At 46.8% G+C, this 26,294-nt stretch overlaps 1 protein-coding gene across 1 annotated transcript; it reads left to right on the plus strand.

Annotated features, from left to right (window-relative positions):
- Positions 1–7,155: 7,155 nt before the first annotated feature.
- Positions 7,156–25,800, plus strand: PRDM14 (PR/SET domain 14; the record flags this gene model as incomplete). The annotated part of the gene is made up of 8 exons (XM_082721188.1): positions 7,156–7,278; positions 7,739–8,462; positions 9,026–9,079; positions 9,163–9,320; positions 10,510–10,780; positions 15,249–15,451; positions 21,641–21,742; positions 25,573–25,800. Exons 2-8 carry the CDS (start codon positions 7,763–7,765, stop codon positions 25,798–25,800), a joined length of 1,716 nt encoding a protein of 571 aa, XP_082577314.1. The 5' UTR covers positions 7,156–7,278; positions 7,739–7,762.
- Positions 25,801–26,294: the final 494 nt, after the last annotated feature.

The following is a 26,294-nucleotide window of genomic DNA, read 5'->3' on the forward strand; positions in this document are numbered from 1 at the left end:
AAAACCAGGCTGAGATATCCCCTGTCGGAATGGACTCAAAAAGATACGTGATAACAAGTGTTGGTAAGGATGCGGAGTAGAGGGAACCCTTCTGCACTGTTGATGGGAAAGTGAATTTGTGAGGCCACTATGGATAAGAGTATGGATCTCTTCCGTGAAATTCTTGAGACTGTACCTAGTCCTAATCAGATCACGGCAAATCTGGATAACAAATACATCAATCTGATACAACTTGAAGATTTCTGTGAGGTACCAGAGTCCTAATGGACTAAAAATTTACTACCATTTTAAGAATTACTGAGGCTGAGCACCTCAAGGTTTAAACTGATCCATCCCAACTTTTACTCAAGCCTGCGGTGTCCTTAAAGCCCGAAGAAAAGGATGAATTAAAGCCCATGCTAAAAGGAATAGACAAAGGACTCATTTCACCTTGCACTAGTCCTTATAACACTACCCTGAATATTAAGTAACTGGGTGTACAGATTTATTCACTATCTCAGGGTTAGCATTAATAAAATTACATCTCACATTCTGCAGTGCCAATTCTATACTACTCTTACCCTAACCCCATGCAAACCCATCATAGATATGATCTGGCTTCTTCAGAGCCTGTTCTCATACATTCAAATTAACACCTACTTACCTGTCTTATGAAGAACCCACAGTATACCTGCATTATCATGCCCCAGAGATTCACTGTCCTCTATGTATCACAAAGTTTCGCTGTAGGATGAGCTTTCACCTAGCTTTAAAGCTTAGAGAAAGCATGAAAATAAATTCTATCGACTTTCTTGACTTTTAGCACAAAAGGGCAAAAAACCCCTGCAATTTTCTCCAGCAAAAGGGTCATTACCTGAGGTATGATTTGTCTCAGGCAAATTGCTTACCTCCAATTGACTGACGACAGGCTGTGCAGAACTCACCAAGACTCACTACTTAAAAATTATTCTAGGTCTCACAAGACATGGTAGACAGAGTTCCCAGCTTCCCTGAGATTGCTTCTTCTCTAGGACCAGACTAAATCCTTGGTGATGGAGCCCCTCTCCTGGAAATGCAAGCATGAATATACCTTTTGCTGATTGGAGCTAGCTCTTCAACCTTGCTCTGTCCTTGGTCAGTCTAATTTACCTGAAGTTCTAGAATCTTCCTTGAACCTAATCATCCCCCAAGCTGTACAACCTTTGTTACTTAATGAAATACACTATGATCCTAGCTGAGACACTTTATACCCTCTGCAATAGCATTACTTATCTCTATTCAGTACTGTTAGTCTTTGAACCTTGCTAGGCTCCTTCCAGCCCCAAGTAGGGAAAACACATTTTCCTGGGCATTTTGTACAAGCATCATTCATACCCCATTGCAGACTTACTAGATGCTTTTGGACAGTCCACATTCGACCCGGATAGTTGATGGGTCATAGCCACAGGCAGAAATGGTAAATGATCAGGCTGACTATGCCATAAAGATCTCAAAATCACTCTTTTTTAAAAAGATTTTTATTTATTTGAGAGAAAAAGAGTGCAAGTGAGAGAGAAGCAGGAGCAGCAGAGGCAGAGGCAGCGGGACACAGGGCTCAACCCCGGACGCCCCAGATCATGACCCAAGTGGAAATCAAGAGTCAGACACCCAACCAACTGAGTCACACAGGCGCTCCAGACACTGGTCGTCATTCTAAACTGTGAGGCTGTTGCTGAGAACTTCTTGTCTGCCAATGATACACTCCAGGCAAAAGCAAACCATGAGAGGCAGGGCATGGACACAAGTCCAAACCTCAAGACCCATCTGAAGTCTTCTAAATGAGCTGCAGATAATCACTGCCTGAAGAGAAGCCTGAATGTGTTCTTGTTTCTTGAGCTTTTTTCCAGGGTGCATCAAAACATTTCATGGTCAGAGTAAAGGCTCTGAGAGTACACAGAATAGCACATTCTGTATGATTCCATTTATATGATGTTATAGAACAGACAAAACTCATCTGTGGGGGAAAGAAAGCTCAGAACAATGGTCTCTGGAGTAGTTAAATACAGGGATTACCAGGGAAGGGGCTTGAAGGAGTGATGCATTCTTTTTTTTTTTTTTTTGGTTGGGGAAGAGAGAGAGTGAGAGTACACTTGCATGTGGGAGCGCCGGGGTTAGGGATAGCAGAGGGGGAGGGAATCTCAAGCAGACTCTACTGAGGTGGACCAGACATGGGACTCGACCTCACCACCAGGAGGGAAATCTTGACCTCAGCCAAAACCAAGAGTTGGATGCTCAACAGACTGAGCTCTACAAGCACCCCGCATTCCATATTTTGAGAGGGACTAGGAATGCACTGATTTATGTAGCTGCCAAAACTCATGGTACACTGAAGACGTGTGCATTTTGTCACATGTAAATTTTACTTTAAAAACAAAGAACCATAGGGCACCTGGATGGCTCAGTTGGTTAAGCATCTGCCTTCCACTCAGGTCATGATCTTAGGGTCCTGGGACAAAGCCCGCATCGGGCCCCCTGCTTACGGGACAGGGAGTCTCCTTCTTCCTCTCCTTCAGTCTGTCTCCTACGCTTGTGCTCTCTCTCTCTGAAATAATTAAATCTTTAAACAGACACACACACACAAAGAACCACATATGTTGAACTTTGGTTTATGGTATTTATGCTGAAATTATTTAGGCATGAAGTATCCTGATGGCTGCAATAGCTTCCTACCCCTTTTATTTTATTTATTTATTTTTTAAAAGATTTTATTTATTTGACAAAGATCACAAGTATGCAGAGAGGCAGGTGGGGGGCAGGGAAGCAGGCTCCCTGCTGAGCAGAGAGCAGAGTGGGGGGCTCGATCTCAGGACCCTGAGGTCGTGACCTGAGCCAAAGGCAGAGGCTTAACCCACTGAGCACCAAAGCACCCCTTCCTATCCCTTTTAAAGACTGTCTATTACTCCTTCAATAAACACTTGCAAGTAAGGAAGTAAAGACACTTACCAGTGTCCCTTGAAAGACCTGGCCTCTGCTGATTCTGTGATTTCCTCAGCTGTCTCCACCATGCCAGGAGCCCTTCAGTCCTGTGAAGCAGCTGTGCTTCCTCCAGGCCTCAGGGCCTTGGCCCCAAGTGTGCCCTCAACATGGAAAACCACGTGCTCTCATCATCTAGTTAACTTCTGCAGATCTTGTCAATCTCATAGGGCAGGCACCTTTCCTGTCCTCCCTGCCTAGGTCAGGACATGCTCCTCTTCCCATTCCCCTGTATTTTCTTCTCTGGGCCCATCCCAGTTCATAGCTGCACATCCATCAAGTAATCACACAAACACTTATCTTCCTCATAAGACTGTTACAGGGACCAAAGCTGGATGGGGCTGCTTTGCTCACAATTGTATTTCCCGGGTCAGTCTTGGCGCCCAGCACATCAATAGCTAAGGCATTCGGGAAATTTAATGGATTGATGATTAAAACCAAATTAAAATAAGATACCACTTTTCACATGAAAGATAGCTTTAAAGGATTGGCAATATTCATATTAGGTGAGGGTGTGGAGAAGCAGGGCACTTGGCCCTTGGTGGAGGTATAAATCGGCGTGGTTTGAAGTCCTATCAAAATGTTCAACGTTAGGGGGGCGCCTGGGTGGCTCAGTGGGTTAAGCCGCTGCCTTTGGCTCAGGTCATGATCTCAGGGTCCTGGGATGGAGTCCCACATCGGGCTCTCTGCTCAGAAGGGGGCCTGCTTCCCTTCCTCTCTCTCTGTGATCTCTTCCCTTCCTCTCTCCTACTGTGATCTCTCTCTGTCAAATAAATAAATAAAATCTTTAAAAAAAAAAAAGTTCAACGTTAGGGCATGTGGGTGGCTCAGTCATTAAGCATCTGCCTTTGGCTCAAGTCATGGTCCCAGTGTCCTGGGATCCAGCCCCACATTGGGCGCCTTGCTCAGCAGGAAGCCTGCTTCTCCCTCTCCCACTCCCCCTGCTTCTGTTCCCTCTCTGCCCTGTCTCTCTCTGTCAAATAAATAAAATCTTAAAAAAAAAAAAAAGTCAATGTTGGTACCTGTGAGGCCAGCAGTTTCACACCTAGGTACTTATCAGACAGGTATAATAATGTTCCCAGAAGTTGCCTGAAGTGTTGAAAAACTGGCAACAACTTAAATACTTTTCCAGAGGAGGCTAAAAAACTAAGCCACACCCATAAAAATAATTTCTGTACTCTACAGCCATTATAAGGAATACAGTTAATCCTTCTGTACTGATAGGAGTAATGACTAATAGTGAGAAAAAGCTGCACACAAGTAAAATCCCATTTTGTTAAAAAAAAAAAAAATCCCGGGACGCCTGGGTGGCTCAGTTGGTTAAGCAGCTGCCTTCGGCTCAGGTCATGATCCCAGCGTCCTGGGATCGAGTCCCACATCTGGCTCCTTGCTCGGCAGGGAGCCTGCTTCTCCCTCTGCCTCTGCCTGCCTCTCTGTCTGCCTGTGCTCCCTCTCTCTCTGACAAATAAATAAATAAAATCTTAAAAAAAAAAAATCCCACATACATAAACGCAATTTAAAAGTATGGTATTTTTTAAAAAAGGAATGCGGGTAGGTCTAAACCAAATAAACCAATGGGGGTAGGAATAAACCAAACTATTCATCAGTATTGCCTCCGGAGAGTAGGAAGAGGAGGCAGTCAGCAACTTCTACTTTTACTTTATGATTATTCTAAACCAGCAAGTCTTATAATTATTTTTTTTAAAAATATCTGAAACTCTATTTCCATAACAAGGCTTGAAGATAAGGTTCCCGTTGCTTTTGTTAAAATAAAACTAGAACCAGTGAGTGACCGCTCTAGTAAATGGCTCCTAAGGACCTGACTGCCACAGACCACCCAAGTGTCGGCGCCTGTCTTCAAACCCTACAGGTGAGGTCTGGGCGGAAGGAGGCTAGAGTAATGGAAGTGGGTAGTGGAGTCCGAGGGTGGGCGTACCTCCTGGATAAGCCGGCAGCAGGACTTAACTGGGCCTTTCCAAGGAGAAGACCCTTTCTAGAGCTGCTGTCCCTTGAGGAAAGATTCGTCGGGAACTCTTTAGACTATTAGCCAAGTTCTCGTAAGCACTGGGTAGAGATCTAACACACGGAGAGAAGGAAACCCTGAGCTCCTTGTCACCCCATCCGGGATGAGCAAAGAACGCTCTCCTCTCACATGCTCGGTGCGGCTGGGAAACAGGTCTGCACGCGAGCAGCGCTGGCCCCGCGGACCGAGGGCGGGCGCGGTGACCTGGCCCCGCACGTGCAAGCGGGACGCGGCCAGGCGCGCACTCCTCGAAGACCGCGGGCCCCCACGCCTTCCTTCCCTGCTCCCGCATCGCCGCGCCCGCGGCCTGGGCGCCCGCCCGGCTGCGGCGGCTCTCGAAGGTCGGTGCGGCCATGGAGGAAGCTGCGCCGGACCAAGGGTCTCTCTCCTCCGCCAGCTTTGGGACCTTAGCCCGCGTCTCTTAGGTGTCTGGATGCTTCCTCCTTTTCCCGCCCTCCTTCTTTAGTAACCAGCCAAGGTCAGGCCTGGCGTGAGGGTTTACGCCCCACTTTGCAAAGCAGCAGCGGCTGGGGCGGCAAGAAACCTGGCCAAGGTCACCCGGCATTACAAGGGTTTATCCCCCACCCTAGATGCTCACATGTGAATGTGAATGGCCCTAAGTGCTCCTTTCTTTCCCTCAGTGGTCGGTACACAGAATAAAAATGCAGTCTTCGAGCGCCGAGTACGGGTCTGGACCCTGCTTTTCTGAGCCCCGCGCGTTAGGGTCTGGCGCCTTCCCCGGGGGCAGCGGGAGCACCGACTTCGAAAGCGACTTGAGAAAACGTCCCGGAGAGGGCTAAACGACCCCCAGGAAACCTCGGAAGCGTCCCGGACGCCGAGCCCACCGCGTCCAGGTGCCCCCACCCGCGACCCGCGAGGCCCCGCTTCCCAGCCCAAGGGGCGGCCGGTGCCAGCCTCCCCTCGAGGTATCAGGGACAAACACCCACCCGGTCTTTGGGGCTTGACGGCGCCTTCGGCCAGGCTTGGTTCTTGGGAACTCAAAAGCCGAGAGGCAGGGGCGAGACCCCGGGACGCAAGTCTCAGCCTTACCCGGCGGGTTCGGGGTCGATGCGTGAGCACCGGGCCTTATCCGGGACCCTTGGCAACTCCTGTCCAGGCTTTCGAACCTGGAGGGGCAATGGTGCCAGCCGCAGAAGGCTGACGGCGAGCGCTCTCGGCAGGGTCCCGGGAAGGGATTGGAGACCTGAGGAGTTAAATGCGCGACCCCCTGGGGACTGGAGGGCTAAAGGGAGCGTCGGCCAATGGCTGCGGTGGGCGGGGAGGAGACAGACTGAGGACCTGCGTGGGCCGCGTCCCTTCCCCACCCTCGCCCTCTCTATGCCCCGCGGCCCCGCCCGCCCGCTGCCCTCTTAAACCCCCCGCTCGACCCTCCCGGCGCGCCCAAAGCCTGCCGGTGCGGAGCCCGCGCCACCGTCAGGGTCCTGGAGGCGCCCGCCCAGTGGCGGCGCTCTAGAAGGTGGGTGCCGGGCTGGGGCGCCGCGGTGGCCCGGGGCCGTCGGCCGCCTGGGCGGTGGGGGAGCGTAGGAAGCAGGCGCTGGCGGAGTTCGTCCTGGGTGGCCGTTTGGCCCGCTTGGGGCTTTCACTCCTTAAGTGGTCTGCGAGCCCCAAGTGGCTTATCTTTGCGGTCAGAGGAGGGCAGGAGTCGAGCGCCTTTGGGGGCTCAGGAGGAGACGCAGATGCTTCGTCGTGGCTGACCTCTTCTCCTGACCCCGTGTTCTTTAATTTCTGAGTCACGACCCCGCTGGGTTTCCTTATTGGGCTCATTGATCTTGCCCTCGAGACCCGCCGGCCCTGAAGGGGCTCCCTTCCTCGGCCTTGGTGAACTTGTGTCCATTAAAACGCTATCCTTTCGGGGTGGGGGCGGTGGCCGCCGAGGCGTCTCTCCCACCTGGCCTGAGGCTCGTCCTTGTCTGCGACCCCAGGCTCCCTAACCCCCCAGGTGGAGTGACCAGGGTTCCCGGAGGGACTTGGGGAATGTGGCGGGACTCGGCCCACGTGGCAAACCCGGCGCGGGCTGCGGAGCTCTGAGGAGAGCCCAAGGTGGCGCCCTCCTCGTCGCGGCAGCGGGGCCCGTGGGTCCGCGGGGTCAGACCCTATGCTCGAGGAGGGGCGGCGGCCTTTCGGACCTGTCCTTGGCTCCGGGAGCGCGTCTCCTTCTGCGCGAACCGCCCGGGGGCCCTTGACCCTGCCTTCGCCTCTGGGTACCCAGGAGCTCCTGGAGCAGCCGCCTGCTCGAAAGCCCAGTAAGGCCTCGCGCTCGGCTCCAGTCCCCTGGAGTAGGAGGGCCCGGGGGGGCTCCGACCCACTCTGTAAAAGAGTTTCGTAGAGCAGAGGAGCGGGCGGAAGAGGGAACTTCAGAAGGATTTTGCAGGAGCCGGGTTTGGGTTCGGTAGTAGAGAATGGGTTGTTGGAAACCAGCTGTGCTTGGTCAAGGTGTGCTTGGGGGAGAGAAGGCAAAAGCGACACTTACCGGGAACTTGGAGTCGAGCAAGATCCCGGAAGGTTTTTCGTTTGGGGTTTTTGTGTGTGTGTTTGCATTGCAGTTCTGTTTTGCCTTGTTTGTGGGGGTAGGGCTTGCGGGATCGAACTGGGAGCTTTATGCGATTCCCTTGGGCCCGGGGCTAACTTGGATGGTGGAGGGTAGGCAAGTGGCAGCGGGGCCGCCGCGCCCCGCGCCCCTCAGCTGCGCTTGCTTTCCCGCAGACGCGCGGCGCGCTGTTGCCGGGGATGGCTCTGCGGCCACCAGGTGAAGCTGGACCCCAGGACAAGGTGTGCTACGCGCCCGAGAGGATCCAGCGCACCCCTCAACACCTGGACGCCTACTACATGCCTTTCCCGTCCTATGGCCACTATGGGAACATGCTAACCACTGCGGAGGAAGACTTCCAACCTTTCCCGCAGCTGGAGGCCGCAGTGTCTGCATCCCACGCTTTGCCCGCCTTTGCCTTCCGACCGGCGCCTCCCTTGCTGAGCTCCAGCCTGGCACTGCAGAGGGAGCCGCTCTACGATCTGCCCTGGTATAGCAAGCTGTCTCCGTGGTTCCCAGTCCCCCACCTCCCCAGAGAGGTGCCTCGCTTCAACACCAGCCACGAGTATACAGGCGCCACCAGTGAAGACTTGGGACACATTAGTGGCCGAAGCGACAATGGGCAGTGTTGTGGACCTGAGATTTTAATTCCGCCGTCGGCTGCAAATGCTTCCTTGTTGCCGGAGGGGCTGAAGACGCCTCAGTTATTACCTTACTCACCCAGCAAGCGGTCTGAGGAGGGTTCCAAACTCCCGAGCCAACCAGGAAAGTCGTCTCACCGTTACCACTTCACCCAGGAGGACCTGCACTTAGTTCTGTTCGGGGTCATTCCCAGCGTGGAGCACTCCGCCCCGCTGCACCATGCTATTTCCGGCTTCCTGGTCCCCACAGACAGCTCTGGTAAAGGTGGTCATATTGGGAGGGACTCAGATTGGCTGGGAATACAGGTGGGAGCAGGAGTGGGAAAGGGGGGCATCAAGGTGGATCTGAGACTGTCCCAAGTCTGGTGGCGAAGTGTACATATTTCCCATCAGAGTATGGAGCTTGGGGACACGTGGCTCATTTCTGAGGCTCTACTTGCCTAAATGCATGATTCCTAAGGTTTTTTTTTAGCAGAAGCTGAGGGTCAGGAGACACATGCTTCACACAGTGGACTTGTCAGCTGGGATCAGATTCTACCAGGCTGTACCGGGTATCTCTGTGAGAGCCTCATGCAATTCCTACTTGGGAGTTCCAGCCTCACCACCTAGCTTGCCCTTAGTCCCAGCATTATCTCCGATTCTCAAGTTATTTAAATTTGCAGAATGGGGTTAATTACATAACTTTGCAAGGGTTGTTCTCAGTCTGAAAGGAGAAATTTTATATGTAAAAGGAGCAGGAAAAACATAAAGGATAATGGTTAACCTCCAAGAAGTAGGGAGGGAAACACCTTATGAAAAATAAAATTTAACCCTTTTTTCTAGGATCCGATTCTCTCTGTCAAACTCTGGATAAAGACTCCCTTCAGCTACCAGAAGGTAGGCAGGGCTTCTTGCCTGGATTTCTGTCCCTGAAGGAATACAGTTTTCTCACTGGCTTTCCTACCTTGGCTTTCCGCTAGGTCTCTGCCTCAAGCAGACGACCTTCGGTGACCTGCGGCATTTTGGCGTGTTCTGCAGCAGCCTCATTGCTAAAGGAGTCAGGTTTGGGCCCTTTCAAGGTAAAGTGGTCAACGCCAGTGAAGTCAAGACGTATGGAGACAATTCTCTGATGTGGGAGGTAAATGAAATTATGTTTCTGGTGGGTCTACAAAGTGGGAACTGACACTGGTGGGAAACAGTGTTGGCTTCTGGCCCTCTGGGAGAATCCTAGCCTGGGAGAGGGCACACTCTTGCTGTCCAAGCTGTCCCAGCTGTCCATTTTACAAGATGAAGAGAAGGAAAGGCTGATGCTCATTCCACCAAGATACCTCTGCATGCATTCTTGGTGTTTTGTGGAAGAGTAGCAGTAGAATATACATTCAAAGAATTCGTATTTGTCTATATTTGTAGGCAACACCAGATGCTTTAGAGGTTATACACAGTGTGCTAAGAATAGGCCAAAGAGAATAAAAACACATTTTTAAATTTGTGATATCATTTGCCTGTGAAATTAGCTGTGGATTTTGGAAAAACTGATACTCTTGATTCTGTTTGGGACATGCTAGTAGGACTCCAGTTTGTCAATATATCCGATCCCTCACCTTGACCTTGATTTTCTACTTCTAGGAATATGGTTTATGAAGGTAATCTGAAATTCGGAGTATGTGGAAGATGTTAATCACAAAGTTGCTTATAATAACAAAACACTGGAGCTGGTGGAATTGCCCACAGCAGAGAAAGAATTAAAATATGGCTCTGCTAATATGCATGACAACTAGGTGGGGATAAAGCACAAAACTAATTGGTTGTCTTTAAGTTGGGAATTAAATGCAACCTTCTCTTGTTTCCCTTTTCTCTGCTTATGGAATTAACATACTCGCTATAGAAATGTGGAAATTAAGCAAGTGATGAGAGTAAGAATCTTTAAAAAATGCCACAGCAGGGGCTCCTGGGTGGCTTAGTCATTAGGTGTCTGCCTTCAGCTCAGGTCATGATCCCAGGGCCCTGGGAACGAGGCTGCATCAAGCAGGGAGCTCGGCAGGAAACCTGCTTCTCTCCCTCTCCCACTTACCCTGCTTGTGTTCCCTGTCTCGCTGTGTCTCTCTATCAAATAAGTAAAATCTTTAAAAAAAAAAAAAAAAGAAAGAATGTCACAGCACCTATAGAGCTATTCTTAAGCTAATAATTCTATTTGGGCTTAATTCTAATAAATAATAAATATATTCAGTAGACTCATGCTTGAGATTTGGACTATAAATTTTTAGTAAGTAAGTTTACTTTATAGGGTGGGGGGAATACATTTTAAACTTTGTTTTTATTTTATTTAGATCTTTGAAGATGGTCATTTGAGCCACTTTATAGATGGCAAAGGAGGTGCAGGGAACTGGATGTCCTATGTCAACTGTGCCCGTTTCCCCAAGGAGCAGAATCTAGTTGCCGTGCAGTGTCAAGGGCAGATCTTTTATGAGAGCTGCAAGGAGATCTGCCCGAACCAAGAGCTCCTTGTGTGGTACGGAGACTGCTATGAAAAGTTTCTGGACATTCCTGTGAGCCTTCAAGTCACAGAACAGGGGAAGCAGGCGCCTGGGCCCTCTGAAGGTGAGTGCACACCTTTGCCTTTCCCAGTGAGGCTCTTCTGGTGGAAGGACTGGGCTCTTTTCTGAACATGAAACACCACCCCCACCACCACCCCCTACCAACGGCCTGTCTGCTAACCTGTGGAGCTCCTCCCCATCAGAGGCTAATGCTGCCCTGCCCGGGAGACTTAAGGGAGGGTGTCTCTAACCAGGGGGCACTACCCAGCTGGAGGAAAATGCCTTCATCTTTCCAAAGCTGCTGAAGCTACTTCTATTCACAAGGATACCTTTTCTTTTTCCCCCTTCACCTCCTTCCGGAGAAAAAAATAGAAGCAAAATAAATGGATGCAACCTCTTGCCTAGGTGAGCCAGTTTCTGGTTCGTTTCTACTCAGACTGATACAGCCGATGACTCCCATCAACACTCTGTCCAGAGCAGGGCTTTCCAAATGGGGGTTTGCAGCACCTTAATGTGTTGGGAAATCAATTTAGTGTTTTAGACCATCTTTAAAGGAAAAAATATAATAACGGAATTAGAATAAAGTAGAATAGAAATTGTTGATGCGAATCTAAAGTATGAGCAAGCATTGTTTTGGTGAAGTTTTTGTTTCAAATGGAGATGTGTGTGTGCTGAGTCTCAAATAGAAAATGTTTTTCTTACTGTGGATCGTAGGCGCCGTTGGGAAACATTGAGCTACACTCTTGCTCTCAAATTTTAATGTGGGTGTGAGAATCTGGGGATCTTGGAAAGATGCAGATTCTCAGTCAGGGCTGGGACCTGAGATATCCCGCATTTCTATCAAGTTTCCAGGGGAGGCTGATGCGGTTGGCCCCTGGACCACGTGTGAGCAGCACGAACCTAGAGGACCAGAAACCCACTCCCTGGGAGTGAGCCTCTGGAATTTGCATTTTTAAAACGCTTTCTGACTGATTTTTGCATACACACAAAAGCTGAACCCCTGATCTAGTAGGTTATATGAGATAAATGCAAATTACTGTATGTGTGTAATACTACTGAAGCCCACCTTATGTTATAATAGATGTAATAAGTAACAAGTTAGAAAAGGAAAAGTGAATTGCTTTCATCACACACTACGTGATTGTATGCGTGCAAATCTCCCTTGTAAACCGAGACCCTTCAGAGCAGGAAATAATTCTAAATACCTTAATATCCCCGACTCCTGGATATTGAATGAAAGCAGAAGACATTAGGACCAACACGGGAAATGCTGCTTAGGGATGAGATGGTGTTGGGCTGGGAGAGGGAAGGCAACCCAAGTTTGGGGAATAGTGAAGCCAAAGAAAAGACATGCTCACAGGGATTCGGAAGTGAGTGATGAACAGCCTCTTGTTTCAAAAGTCCAAATAGTGAGGGCTTGTCAGAACTGTTTTGGTAAACTATCTTCCTGCTACCCCCAACATGTGAATGGCAAAGGGATAAAGTCAGGGGGTGGTGGTGAGATTGTAGGACTCTCTGAAGTCTGTGGACCTCACAGTTGTTTCTTACCTAGCACCAAACCAAGTAACCTTTTTGGTCACTTCCAAAGTGTACTGTACTTGAGACAAAAGTGAAAAATGGATTTGAGAAACAAATCCATGCTTGATAACTCACAAACTACACTCAGCTATTACAGTGATCATGACTTTTGATTTCTCAAGAATACTCTTCCCGAAATTTGTCTTCAGAAAATAGTCCAGAAGGGAAACCTTTTGTCCCTGAGGATTTTTATTACGGCACCATCCCTATTAGTGAAAAATAGCAAACAACCTAAATACTCAATAGCGGAAATGATGGTATATGAACATATAGACTAATATGCAGAAATCAGAAATTCCCATCTGGTAACAAGGAATAGGGATGAAGGCTTAGCATAGTAAGTGGGGTTGAATAATACGTATTTGGGACAACGTATGGAAGGAACTTGGTAAACAATTTAATTCATTGGAAAGAATTATGGATGAATTCATTTGTTTTCTATTGTGAAGTGGTTTGGGATAAGTTTAAAAAGGAAAGAAAAATGAAAATTTCTCTCTCCTCTCAAAAGAACTGTTTTCCTCAAAGGCTTTTGGCGAGGATTGGTGGGAACTTCGCCTTTTCAGGTCTTGAGTGGGAGGGAAGAGTCTGGCTGGACCCTATGTGGGCGGGTTATTTGAGTATGCAGGCCTGCAGAGTGTGTGTTTTGGGGGATGGAGGTGTGGAATGTGAAGAGGGCTCTTAATTGTTACGAAACTCTGAACTGTGTGTGGTGGGGCAGGAAGCATCATTGTCAATATTGGGAAACCCCTCAGCTAAAAAGAGGAGTTGACCAAGGTGGGACATGGGGTGGGGAGGGAAAGAAAGAAGAAAAGGGAACAGGGTAAAATCATTAGGTTAAGTAAAATTTCCAAAGACTTGAGCAGAAAATGTAGGCAGCGGAGCCCTAATTAGGAAGGATGGCTTGTCCTTTTTTTGCCTAAGCGGTTCTTCTGCACACTCAATATTGAAGCATGATTCTGAATTTTGCTGTGCTTTAGTGCTTTGAATTGTAATATTACTGATCCCTATCTTGTAGACCCGATCTTCCCACTGCTGGAACAGGAAGGCCCGGTATTTTTGACCAATGAAAATGCTGGCTCTGATCTAAAACCATCCCAACAAGGGAATTCTGAGCGGATTAGCACCTCAATGAAAGTGATAGACATCCCAGGCAATGGATAGTCCTGGGGTTGGCCGTTGCCTTCCTGGTTATTTACTTAATGAATGGTTTATTTCCTTAGCCACCTGTTAAACGTGCCTGGGATGTAGTTATCAACTAACAAAGCCCCTGATGGATAGCTTCCCTGCAGACCCAGTGCTAAGAAGATTTCCATCTACAGACTCCTGCATATACTTACTGCTGGCTCTTCTCTCCCTCCCTGGGGCCAGACAATGGGGTCTCAATGATGCATTCACAGTCAAAGCCACTTGATCCTCTGGAATCCAGAGTGTCCTCTGCAGGGATGCTTTTGTAGGTGGCCCCAGAACTCTCCCCTCCCCCAACAATAGACACCCCTGGACCTGGGGCCTCCCTTGCTAGAGTCGGCTGAACCCTCTCTAACCTCTCTCCCCCTCCCTCCTCCATGGATAAAAACGGATTTACCTTTCTGGGTATTAAGTCTATCACTCAGCGATAGTATCACTCACATTGGTAAGAGCTCAATAAGTGATAGGATTAAATTAATCATCATGATAACCCTCTGAATACAAGAGAAGGCAAGATAATGGTCATCCTTACTCCCTGCATTTTGGTTCTTGCTCTGGAATCCTTTCCAGAAGTTCAGGGAGGCAAATGGCAAGCTAAACAGGTACCTAAGACTTTGTGAATGGGGCCAATGGGAACAGCCCTTGTGAAGTCTAGGAAGTAAGCTGTTGGTGTCCATCATTGTCTGGTCGCCATTGACCAACGTGAACTGCCCTGAACTTAGAGCTTAGCCTGATCTGAAAGGGACATAGTATGTATGTTTGGTATATTAACCTAACCTCCCAACACATGCCAATCCAGTCAAGAGTGTGTTTAAGAACTGTAGGGTTGATGGGGTGCCTGGGTGGCTCAGTCGTTAAGCATTTGCCTTGAGCTCAGGTCATGATCCCAGAGTTCTGGGATTGAGCCCCGCATTGTGCTCCCTGCTCAGTGGGAAGCCTGCTTCTCCCTCTCCCACTCTCCCTGCTTGTGTTCCTTCTTTCTCTGCCAAATAAAATATTTTTTAAAAAAAGAAGAAGAGAAGAACTGTAGGGTTGGGTGGGGCACCTGGATGGCTCAGTCTGTTAAGTGGGTTCAGTGTCTGCCTTCTAAGCATCTGCTCAGGTCATCTCAGGGTCCTCATATTGATCCAGCTTCACTGGGCTCCCTGCTTCTTATGCGCCTGCTCTCTCTCTCTCTCTTCCTCCTCTCAAATAAATAAATCTTAAAAAAAGAAAAAAAAAGGAACTGTAAGGTTGAAGTGCTCTTAAATAGGGCTGGAGGCAGGGCTTCAGCAGATACATTTCAGGAAACAAAAGGGAAGGAGAACCTACAAATTGAGAGATTGAACAAACATAGCAAATCATAGACAACTAAAAGACTTGGAATCCGAAATTGAACTGATTGGAAAATAATTAAACTTGTGTGTACACATGTATTTCTTTAAGGAGTAAGAGTTAATTGCTTAGGTATGACAATATGGTTACTACTTTTTAAAAAAGTATTATCTTTAATAGATTGCAGTTTGAGGTATTTATGAACCAAAATGATTATTAGTGTTGAAATAGTCATGGAGGCAAGTGAGGCTCCAAGCGAAATTAGCTCTGAGTTGGACATTGTGAAAGCTCGGTGTTGAGCCCATTAGGGTTTATTATTCCATTATTTTGACTTTAGCATATGTTTAAAATTGTCTGTCATGAAAGTTTTAAAAAATCCTTTGGGAGGAAGTTAAAAATGAGGGACGGGAACTCACTAAGCCACAGGCCCTTATTCCTAACCCTGTGTTTGACAGAGGCTGCAGAAGGCTACAGATGTGAACGATGTGGAAAAGTATTTACCTACAAATATTACAGAGATAAGCATCTGAAGTACACCCCCTGTGTGGACAAGGGTGACAGGAAATTCCCCTGCAATCTCTGCAAACGATCCTTTGAGAAGCGGGACCGGCTCCGGATCCATGTCCTTCACGTCCATGAGAAGCACCGGCCTCACAAGGTAAGAAGGTGGGCGGGGAATGACGGGCGGCCCATGACTCCCTTGGCTTCTGTGCTCCTTCCTCAAACCCCGGAGTCCATACCGAGGGTCCCCTAGGTCTGAGCTGCTAGGACACAGTGCCCGATGACACAGGGTCTGTGAGGGAACGGTGCCTTGAAGGGCAGATGCGAGCTGGAGCCATGACAGAGTGCTGGGGACAGATGCACAGGTAGAGAGGGGCACAGAGCAAGGGGGTGGTCTTGAGCTGAGTCCAGAAGGACAACGGGTGTCTGATTCATATGCAGGGCAGGGTTGGTCGGGGATGGGAGAGGGTCGAGGCATTCCAGGTGGGAAGGAGCCTATCCATGCTTTTAGGTAACTGTATTGTGTTCCATGATCTGTGCAGGCATATTGACAATTATAGACAAACATGAAGCATGGGCATGGCCAGGGAATGGAAGGCCTTTGTGGCACACCGAGGATTTTGTCAGGAAGAAAAGCAACAAAGGCAATAGGGAGCCATTTTCTGCCATTCCAGATAGCTGGTCACGCTGCCAGGCTTGGTGCAAAAAAAGTACAAGTGACCGTTGGGCTTACCTAGAAGAAAGGATGGGACCTGGGTGCAGACAGATATGGGTTTGACTCCCGGACCTGTCAGGACTAGCTGATGAGGTTACCGCCTGAGTGACTCCAGAGTCCCAGTCTTTTTCTTTAGAAAACTGAGAGCGGTTTTCATAAAATAGCCCTTTTGCACCCCCTCCCATTCACAGCTACGCTTCCAGAAGAATCCCAAACAATCATGGCATTATTTATTCCTGTAAAGTTTGAGTATCTTTACAATAATCTAAGAATTCCTTTTTGCTCATTAAAAAACATGTAATACAATTAGTTGTTTTTTTTTTTTTTTAAGTTTATTTATTTATTTGACCACAAGTCAGCAGAGAGGCAGGCAGAGAGAGAGATAGGGGGAAGCAGGCTCCCTGCTCAGCAGAAAACCCAACGGCAGGGCTCAATCCCAGGACCCTGAGATCATGACCTGAGCTGAAGGCAGAGGCTTAACCCACCAAGACAGTCAGGTGCCCCTACAATTAGTTTTTAACAGCCCCTTGGTGGTCTAGATCTATGAAGATATGCGCAACACCCCAGACTCCTCCAAATCCCACTTCCCACAGAAAAGCACATACTTAACCAGAATTCTGTGAACATTTGAAGTATTAAGACAGTGAAATTATTTCTCACCCATGGATAGGAAAAAGAGGAAAAGTTACATTCCAGTATTCTGACAGTAAAAAGTGAGATAACCCTGTGTTCATCAACACAAGTGGTTGTAAAAAATTATGGTTTGCTTATTAAGCCAAAACAAGTTGCAGAATATGGATAGAGTGATACCATTTGAAATGGTTTATTATGGAGGCCACGCATGATGCTCACACACAAATGGAAAAACACCAAGGGATGCCTCCAACCGCTGTCATTTTGGGAGTAGGATTAAGAACAAAGTCAAGAGAGCACCTGGATGGCTCAGAGCATTAAGCCTCTGCCTTCAGCTCCCGTCATGGTCTCCGGGTCCTGGGATCGAGTCCCGAGTTGGGCTCTCTGCTCAGCAGGGAGCCTGCTTCCCCCTCTCTCTCTGCCTGCCTCTCTGCCTACTTGTGATCATCTCTCTCTGTGTGTGTCAAATAAATAAATAAAATCTTAAAAAAAAAAGTCAGGAGCAGTTTTCCCTTTCACTCAATCAACATTTAGTTTTTTATTTCCAGTTTGTACTTTTTAACATGAGAAGAGAATATATGCTTGGTAATTAGAATTTGGAGAGAACCCGGCAAGCCACCTGATAGGCCATGCCCCACATGAAGACATTTAAGGTGTAATTTTTCTTCGATGTGTTTATGTGAACATGCACATATTTTTAATACACTTGGGGTTACGATGAGGCTGCTTTTCTGACTTAACACCAAATCATAAGTAATTTATAAACTTAGGAATGACTGCATCAGCGCGTGACATGGATGGGCCTTCACTTATGTAACCCATCGCCCGACGTGCGGATTTCTCCCCAGTGTGTCTGCAGTGAACGATATTCCATAGAAATCATCACAATTTTCCACTTTTGATGACTTCCTTGGGATAGATTCCTAGAAGTAGCAAAACTGGGTCATAGACTGTGTATAATTTGAAGGCTCGAATGGAGAGCTGAACAGCTTTCTGGGGAAGATGTGGGTTTATAATGCTGACGATGAGCCTTCCTGTGAAGGAGGCAACACGGGGTCTCTTACCGACCGTTGTCCTTCCATGCTGCCATTTTGGTGGATGAAATAGTATTTTGCTTTAATGTGCATCTTAATTGATAACATGGATTAAACGTTTGCACTATATTTTATTGGCTCTCTGTATTTGTCCTGTGATCTGTCCACATGTGTCCTTGGAAAATAGGTCTATTGCTACGTGCTTTTGTAATACTATTTTTCAAGCCATAGTTTATCAGTTCTAGGTTTTTATGTTTCTGAAGTGTATGTTTTCAGAAACCGAATGTGTTTAACAAGGAGTGGTATGCCGTAATTTTCACTGGCAGCGTTTTCCTTTCCAGTTAGCACAGCAAGTGATCCTAACCTGAGGGGATGTGCGCCGCTGGGATATTTGTCAGACTTGCTGCAGCTAGATCAAAGGGTGTTGGTTAAGAAAGTAGAAGCTGAAGGGCATCTTGAAGGTTATCAGAGCTCCATCAGGATATTTCTGCTAGGGGCGCCTGGGTGGCTCAGTGGGTTAAGCCGCTGCCTTTGGCTCTGGTCATGATCTCAGGGTCCTAGGATCGAGCCCCGCATCGGGCTCTCCGCTCAGCAGGGAGTCTGCTTCCTCCTCTCTCTGCCTGCCTCTCTGCCTGCTTGTGATCTCTCTCTGTCAAATAAATAAATAAAATCTTAAAGAAAAAAAAGATATTTCTGCTAAAATGTTGGCCGGGTCCTTTGCTTAAACTCTGGAGACAGTGGTGGTCTTGGGTAGGGGTTTGAGGGGAGAAGCTGTACTCAGCTGCTGCCATCTTTGAAACTGGGGGACCGTAGACCAGGCTGTCCGTAGATGACAGGGATGACAAGGAAGGCATGGAAGCTGGGAAGAGGGAAGCAAGGAGCCAGTTTTATGGTAGGATGGGGAATAATCGTTTTATTTATTTTTTTTAAGGGTTTGTTTTGTTTGGTTTTGACAGTGAGAGAGACAGAGAGTGAATACAAGCAGGGGGAATGGGAGGGGGAGAAACAGGTTTTCTTCTAAGCAGAGAGCTCAATGTGGGGCTCAGTCCCAGGACTACAGGATCATGACCTGAGCCAGAGACAGACGCTTAATGACTGAGCCACCCAGGCGTCCCAAGAATAATCATTTTAAACTGGCAATTCAAAAGGACGAGTCCCATGGCCTTTGTGTTCCGGAGAGTTCTTTAGTGATCTCTTTGCAAACTCTCTCTGAGTGGTCTTGTCTTTTATCATGACTCCGCGGGAGATGGCAGGTGGGGGGGTGGCGTTGGTTAGACATCTGGGTGGCTTGGTCGCTCAGGTGTCATGATCTCAAGGTTCTGGGATGGAGCCCCACATCAAACTCCCTGGTTAGCGGGGAGTCTGCTTCTCCTTTTGACTCTCCCTCTGTTCTCTCTCTGTCTCAAATAAATAAGTAAAACCTTTCAAATATATATATCATGACTATAAATGGCATTTCACATGGGTATGGACCTCTATCCAAGAATTCTGTCCTGAGCTCGTGTAGCGTTTGTCTAGTTGCATTCTGAGCATCTCAAGTGGAGTTTCTCATGGCACCTCTGTTTCTTATTTTTACTGCCAAACATTTTTTATGCTCTTTTAGTTTTCTTCATTTTACACTAAGTTTGGTAGTTAGTTTAATTTGCAGAAACTCAAAACAAAATGTTTAAATTGAAGAAATTAAGGGGGAGGTTCTCCAATGAAGCAGACATGCAGAAACTAAGATAAATCATTAAACAAAAAAACAAAAACATTAAGTTTCTTCATGAAAGAGAAAAGGATTGATTGGCAAAAATGTCAGAAGATGGTGGGTGTATAACCAGCAGTGGAAAGCCCTGTATTATCACCCCCGTTTCCAGCATTTATTTATTTAATTTTTTAAAAAGATTTTATTTATTTATTTGACAGAGAGAGAGATTACAAGTAGGCAGAGAGGCAGACAGAGAGAGAGAGAGGGATGCAGGCCCCCTGTTGAGCAGAGAGCCCAATGCAGGATTCGATTCCAGGACCCCGGGATCATGACCTGAGCTGAAGGCAGAGGCTTTAACCCACTGAGCGACCCAGGAGCCCCTGTTTCCAGCATTTAAAACTTAAATTGTACCTGCCTCCTTTTCAGATGACTGGTCAAGCAAAATTAATGAAGACCACAAAAATGTCAGAGGAAATCCCTGTAGTTCATAACAATAAGTCCCAAAAATTTATCCAGGAATTTAGAAATGTCAGTCTTCTCCAACCTGAAATTCCTGACCAATGGAGAGAAGCATGTTTTTCCAAAAATCATTGTTTCTTATATTCCATCAATTGCTCAAAATTATGCCAGACTTTTAACTTTTTTTGTATTTGGTTTTGACTTCTAAGCTTTTTGTTTTCGCTAGGATTTCTAATTCCAAGTGGAAGATGTAGTTTCCTAATTGCGCAATGATACTGACATTCTCGCTGAAAGCATTCTGCAGGGAAACTTATATTGGAACCTGTTGCCTTCTAGGCCTGTGAACTGCCAACTTTGGACAGCTGTCATCACCTTCCTAAGTTAGTTCCAATGTTTTTTTTTTTTTTTTTTTCACTCTTCCTCTTTCTTTTTTTTTTTTTTAAAGATTTTTTATTTATTTATTTGTCAGAGAGAGAGAGAGAGAGCGAGCACAGGCAGACAGAGTGGAAGGCAGAGTCAGAGGGAGAAGCAGGCTCCCTGCAGAGCAAGGAGCCCGATGTGGGACTCGATCCCAGGACGCTGGGATCATGACCTGAGCCGAAGGCAGCTGCTTAACCAACTGAGCCACCCAGGCGTCCCACTCTTGCTCTTTCTTGATTTCCTTTTTATAATACTGGGGTATATCTTCAAATAATTGTTTTTAAAGTTACATACTGAAAAAATTTTGAGTCCTTTTTTTTTTTTTTTTTTTCCGTGGGCTGCATGCTCAGCGTGAAGCCCAGGGCAGGGCTTGAATTCAAAACCCTGAGATCAAGACCTGAGCTGAGAGCAAGAGTCAGACACTTAACTGACTGAGCCGCACAGACACCCCTTTTTTGAGGATGTTTTACTTGCATATGTTTTTGATAGTTTGACTAGATACAAAGTTTCAGATAGAAAACTTTTCAAAAAGCTTTAAGGCATCTTTTTATTTTCTCTCATCATTTGATGGCAACTTGTTTCTTATCTGTTTATAAGTAACTGGTTTTCTTCTTTGTGGAAATTGTTCTTTATCTTTGGAATTCTGAAGCTTTAACAGAACATGTCAGGTTGGATGTCTTTTCCCTTTTTTCCTGTTTTGTAAACAGTACAAAGTACTGTTTCCGTTTGAAGGCACAAGTCCTAAACTGACAGGAATTTTATTGTTCATTCTTTGGTTATTATCTGTCTTCTAGAACTTTGTTCTCTCCTGGAACTCTTTTTGGCCAGATAATCAGGTTGAATCTACCTCTCTGTGCTTAACTTTTAATTTTTTTTGTCCTCATTCTCAGAGAGTCAGTCCCTATCTTATTTTTTACATCATGTATTTATTTATTTTTTTATTTATTTTTTTAAAGATTTTATTTATTTATTTGACAGGCAGAGATCACAAGTAGGCAGAGAGGCAGGCAGAGAGAGAGCAAGCTCCCTGATGAGCAGAGAGCCCGATGTGGGGCTCGATCCCAGGACCCTGGGACCATGACCTGAGCCGAAGGCAGTGGCTTTAACCCACTGAGCCACCCAGGCGCCCCTACATCATGTATTTAGACTTGAGATTTTATCTGTTCTTTTTGCAGTATTAACTAAAGCATCTGACCAGAACCCATACTTCCAGAATCGTCAGCGTAGCCCTGGGTAGTCTTTCTGCTGCCCTAATTAGGCCCGTCAGCCTGAGTTCTATAACCTCTGCCTACAACCATACATTGGATAAATAAAATATTTCACCTATTACTCCCAGATAAACCCAATGGTAAAATGAAGATGTGATATTAACTGTGTGTTTCTTTTACACCTTAGTGTTCTACGTGTGGGAAATGTTTCTCTCAGTCTTCCAGCCTGAACAAACATACGAGAGTCCACTCTGGAGACAGACCATACCAGTGTGTTTATTGTACAAAGGTAAATGGAACCTCCTTCCAAGGGATCTACCTTGAGCCCTGTTGGATGTTCATGGATAAGAACTTGAAGCATAAAGCCTAGCTTATAAGGAGTTCTTGGTTAGTCCATTATCAGTCCCATCCCATTGCCACCCCTAAAAAAAGCTCCAGTTTGCTTAAGATGATCAGATACGGCCTCCTATTACCAAATTGGCATTTAAGACATGTGTCATGAAATATACCCCCGAGGTCGCTGGCATGGCTCAGTCTGTAAAGCATGAATCTCAGTCTCAGAGTTGGGAAGTTCAAGCCCCCCATTGGATGTAGAGAGTACTTAAATAAACAAACAAACAAATTTTTATTTTATTTTTATTTTATTTATTTATTTGACAGACAGAGATCACAAATAGGGAGAGAAGGAGGCAGAGAGAGAGGAGGAAACAGGCTCGCTGCTGAGCAGAGGGCCCAATGCGGGGCACGATCCCAGGACCCTGGGATCATAACCTGAGCTGTAGGCAGAGGCTTAACCCACTGAGCCACCCAGGTGCCCCGAACAAAATTAAAAAAATAAATAAATAAATACACACCTAATTTATAGGGAGACCTAATGATGGCAGACATGATTACAAAGTATGTAAGAGCACAGGCTCTCCATGTCTCCACGTTCTAGACCAACATTGCCCAGCTGGAGTCTAATGTACATTATACAGAATACTGAGTGATAAAAATGAAGAGACAATTAAGTGGTTAGGGGTTTCTGGAATAGAACTGTAGTTTGACCAGGCTTTAGAAATCTTACCAAAATACCTCGTCTTTTTTTTTTTTTCCTTTATTTATTTGACACAGAGATCACAAGTAGGCAGAGAGGCAGGCAGAAAGAGAGGGAGAAACAGGCTCCCTGCCAAGCAGAGAGCCCAACGTGTGGCTCGATCCCGGGACCCTGAGACCATGACCTGAGCTGAAGGCAGAGGCTTAACCCTCTGAGCCACCCAGGCACCCCACTTCATGTCTTATTTTGAGGATAAGCATCTGAACTGTCCAGTGCTTAGTTAGCCATTAACCGTATATGGCTATTTAATAAGAATGAAATGAAATGGAAAATTCTGTAGTTTGGTTTCATCCTCCACATGTGGCTAGTGACCACCAAGCTGGGTAGCATGGGCATAGAATGTTTCCATCTCTGCAGAAAGCCCCTGTTTGACAGCACTGGAATAGACTGACCCTATCGTCAGGTTACTTAAATTTTTTATGATAAAGCCATAAAAGAAATGCAGGCCATATTAGGGGGACATCTAAGCCTCCCAAAGAAGCATAAAACATTGAGTGTACCAGGCTTAGGGAAACAATACTGCTGAAGAAATTGCATGTCAATAGAATGGAAATAATCAACAGAGAAAAATGAGGCTGAGACCCGAGTCGACCAGATGGAACCAGCAGAGTGAAGGAGGTGACCGTGAATTAGTGTGAAAAAGGCAGGCTATCCTGGGGAATACATGCTGTCTAGCAGGATATTCAGAGCAAGGTCAAAATAGCCCCACAACACATCCTGTTTCTGGAGTACTTACTCTGATCCCCACCTTGGACTTGTAGCTCTGCTGGGGTTGAGAGATGCTCTGAAGGGGAACTAAATCCACTTAGGACATGAACGAGTTATTTGGCATCCCGGGTTAGACTCCAGTTACTTAAGCAGATGAAGACTGACATGTTCCAAACAAGTGTGGCTTGTGCACCTTCCTAGGTAGTGACCCAAGTCCAGACCCCTCAGAGTGTGGTGCTTCTCCCCCCAAATCTGAAGCCACCAGTTCCACCTGGTGTTTTCTGTCAGTGGACCCCCAAATGGAGTCATTTTATCTCTAATATACTGCCTGAAGGTGACAAAGGTCAAAGCATAGTACTGAAATGAATGAGGAGAAAGGTTATAAATCGGGGAGAGAACAGAAGTGGCCAAGAAAAAATGTAAAAACAGCAAAGTACTAGTGTTACAGCCATTCTGGAAAAGTTCGGCAGTTGCACTAAAAATGAAACTTCTTAACTGCCATACAACCCAGCCGTTGTCCTCCTGGGCATTACCCCAGAAGTGAAGGCTTTACCTGTACACAAATGCTTGTCGCAGCTTTATTCTTGAGAACCCAGACCAGAAACAACCCAGACGTCCTTCAAGGGGTAAGTGATTGAACAGCCCGGGGCCCACCCTCACCAGGGAGTACTTCTCAACAATTAAACAGGCCTGGACTGGGAGCACCTGGGGGCTCAGTCAGTTAAGCCCCGCCTTAGGCTCTGGTCGTGATTCCAGGGTCCTGGGATCGAACCCCGCATTGGGTTCCCTGTTCAGCGGGAAGCCTGCTTCTCCCTCTCCCACTCTCCCTGCGCATTCTCGCTCACTCTCACTCTCGGTCTCAAATAAATAAAGAAAACCTTTATAAAAGGGGAGGGGAGACTTGGATCCATGGAGACCTCCATGGATCTCCAGAGAATTATGCTGAATGAGAAGAGTCAATCCCAAACGTAGTATTCTTGAAGGGGTGAAGCAGTAGAAATGGAGAACAAATAAGTGACAGCCATAGCTTAAGAAAAAAGTGGGAGGTGGGTTGGGGGGAGATCTGTATGGCTCTAAAAGGGCAACCTGAGGGCGCTTGTTGGCTCAGTGGGTTAAGCCACTGCCTTCAGCTGGGATCATAATCTCAGGGTCCTGGGATCGAGCCCCGCATCAGGCTCTTTGCTTAGCAGGGCACCTGCTTCCTTCTCTCTCTTCCTGCCTCTCTGCCTGCTTGTGATCTCTGTCAAGTAAATAAATAAAATCTTTAAAAAATAATAATAAAATTAAAAAAATAAAAGGGCAACCTGAGGTGTTGTTTGACAAATGGCCCACATCCAACGCGTCCTGGCTATGACACTGTACTATAGTCGTGTTAAGAGGCAAGCACTCAGGGGCACTCTGTAAAGGGTACACAGAATCTCCAATAATAAAGTTTCAAGTTTTTGCTTGTTTTTTAGGGAGGCAGCATGTGTGTGAGCCAGGTGGAGGGGTAGATTGAAGAACAGAGAACCCCAAGCAGGCTCCACGCCCCGTGCAGAGCCTGACGTGGGACTCACTCCCACCATCCTGAGATCATGACCTGAGCCAAAATCAAGAGTCGGATGCTTCACCAACTGAGCCACCCAGGTGTCTCTCAGAAAGTTTAAGTTTAAAAAAAAAAAGAGAAAGGAACCAGAGCTCCCGGCTGGCTCAGTCAGTGGAGCATGCAACTCTTGATCTTGGAGTTGTAAGTTCAGGTCGTGTATAGGGTAGAAAGATTTACCTAAAAAAAAAGGGGGGGGGGGCGCCTGGGTGGCTCAGTGGGTTAAAGTCTCTGCCTTCGGCTCAGGTCATGATCCCAGGGTCCTGGGATTGAGCCCCATGTAGGACTCTGCTCAGCAGGGAGCCTGCTTCTCTCTCTCTGTCTCTCTGTCTCTACCTGCCTCTCTGCCTACTTGTGGCCTGTCTGTCAAATAAATAAATAAATAAATAAAAATCTTAAAAAAAAAAATCGTAGAAAGGAAAAAAATCAGTAAGATGCTGATAGATGCAGAGACCTTGGCCAAGAGTAGCTACTCCCCTAATGCAAGTTCTCTTGGAGTGTGGTCCTAGATCCACCTACACTGGGATTTCTGGTTGAAATGGAGGCTCCTGAGGGACAAGCCCTTTTTCATGAAGGCGGCTACTGTTGACCAGACGTGCTGCTCTGTAGCCTGAAAACCCAGATTCATCTGTCAGAGAACTAAGGCTCGGTAATGGTGAACTTAAGCCCTTGGTCTAGTTGGCTGTCTCGGTGAAGGAAGTTTACCTTTTCTTCTGCTTTTCATTCTCTGCAGAGATTCACAGCCTCCAGCATCCTCCGCACACACATCAGGCAGCACTCCGGGGAAAAGCCCTTCAAGTGCAAGTACTGTGGTAAATCCTTTGCATCGCACGCTGCCCATGATAGCCACGTGCGACGGTCACACAAGGAGGATGAAGGCTGCTCTTGCGGCATCTGTGGAAAAACCTTCCCAGATCAAGAAGCATTCTACTCCCACGTGAAGCTCCATGAAGGCTACTAGCCCTCAGAGTACGGGGACCACGGAAAACCACAGGCTAGGATCTGGTCTGGGTTTTCCTTGCTTTGGGGGTGTGTCGTAGGGGCAGAGGGTAACTACATGGAGATGAGAAACAGAAAAGTGGAAATTATCAAATTGATTTTTGCCAGCTTGCACAGAAATGTGTTTCACAGGAATGGAGTTTTGGTGAATTTATCTAGAGATAGTATGAGCTGGCTATTAATATTGAGCTTCCGGGTCTGGAAACTCCAGACAAACCCTGAGAGAGGGACTATATTTTACTTTGGGGACTGAGAGTAGAGTTTGATTTTGTGATGAAAAAGACCTTTTCTCTACTTGTGGCCTTGGGTCCCCGGTTGTAATATGGTTGTAGCTGTTACCTGGTCTATTCTTCACAGAATAAATTCTTTTTTTTTTTTTTTTCCATAAAATAAATTCTTTAAAAATTCATTCAACCCTGAGCTTCATTAGTCTTGTAACTAAGTGTTCAGACATAA

The sequence above is a fragment of the Mustela nivalis genome (assembly GCF_964662115.1).
Source record: "Mustela nivalis genome assembly, chromosome: 2".
NCBI lineage: Eukaryota > Metazoa > Chordata > Mammalia > Carnivora > Mustelidae > Mustela > Mustela nivalis.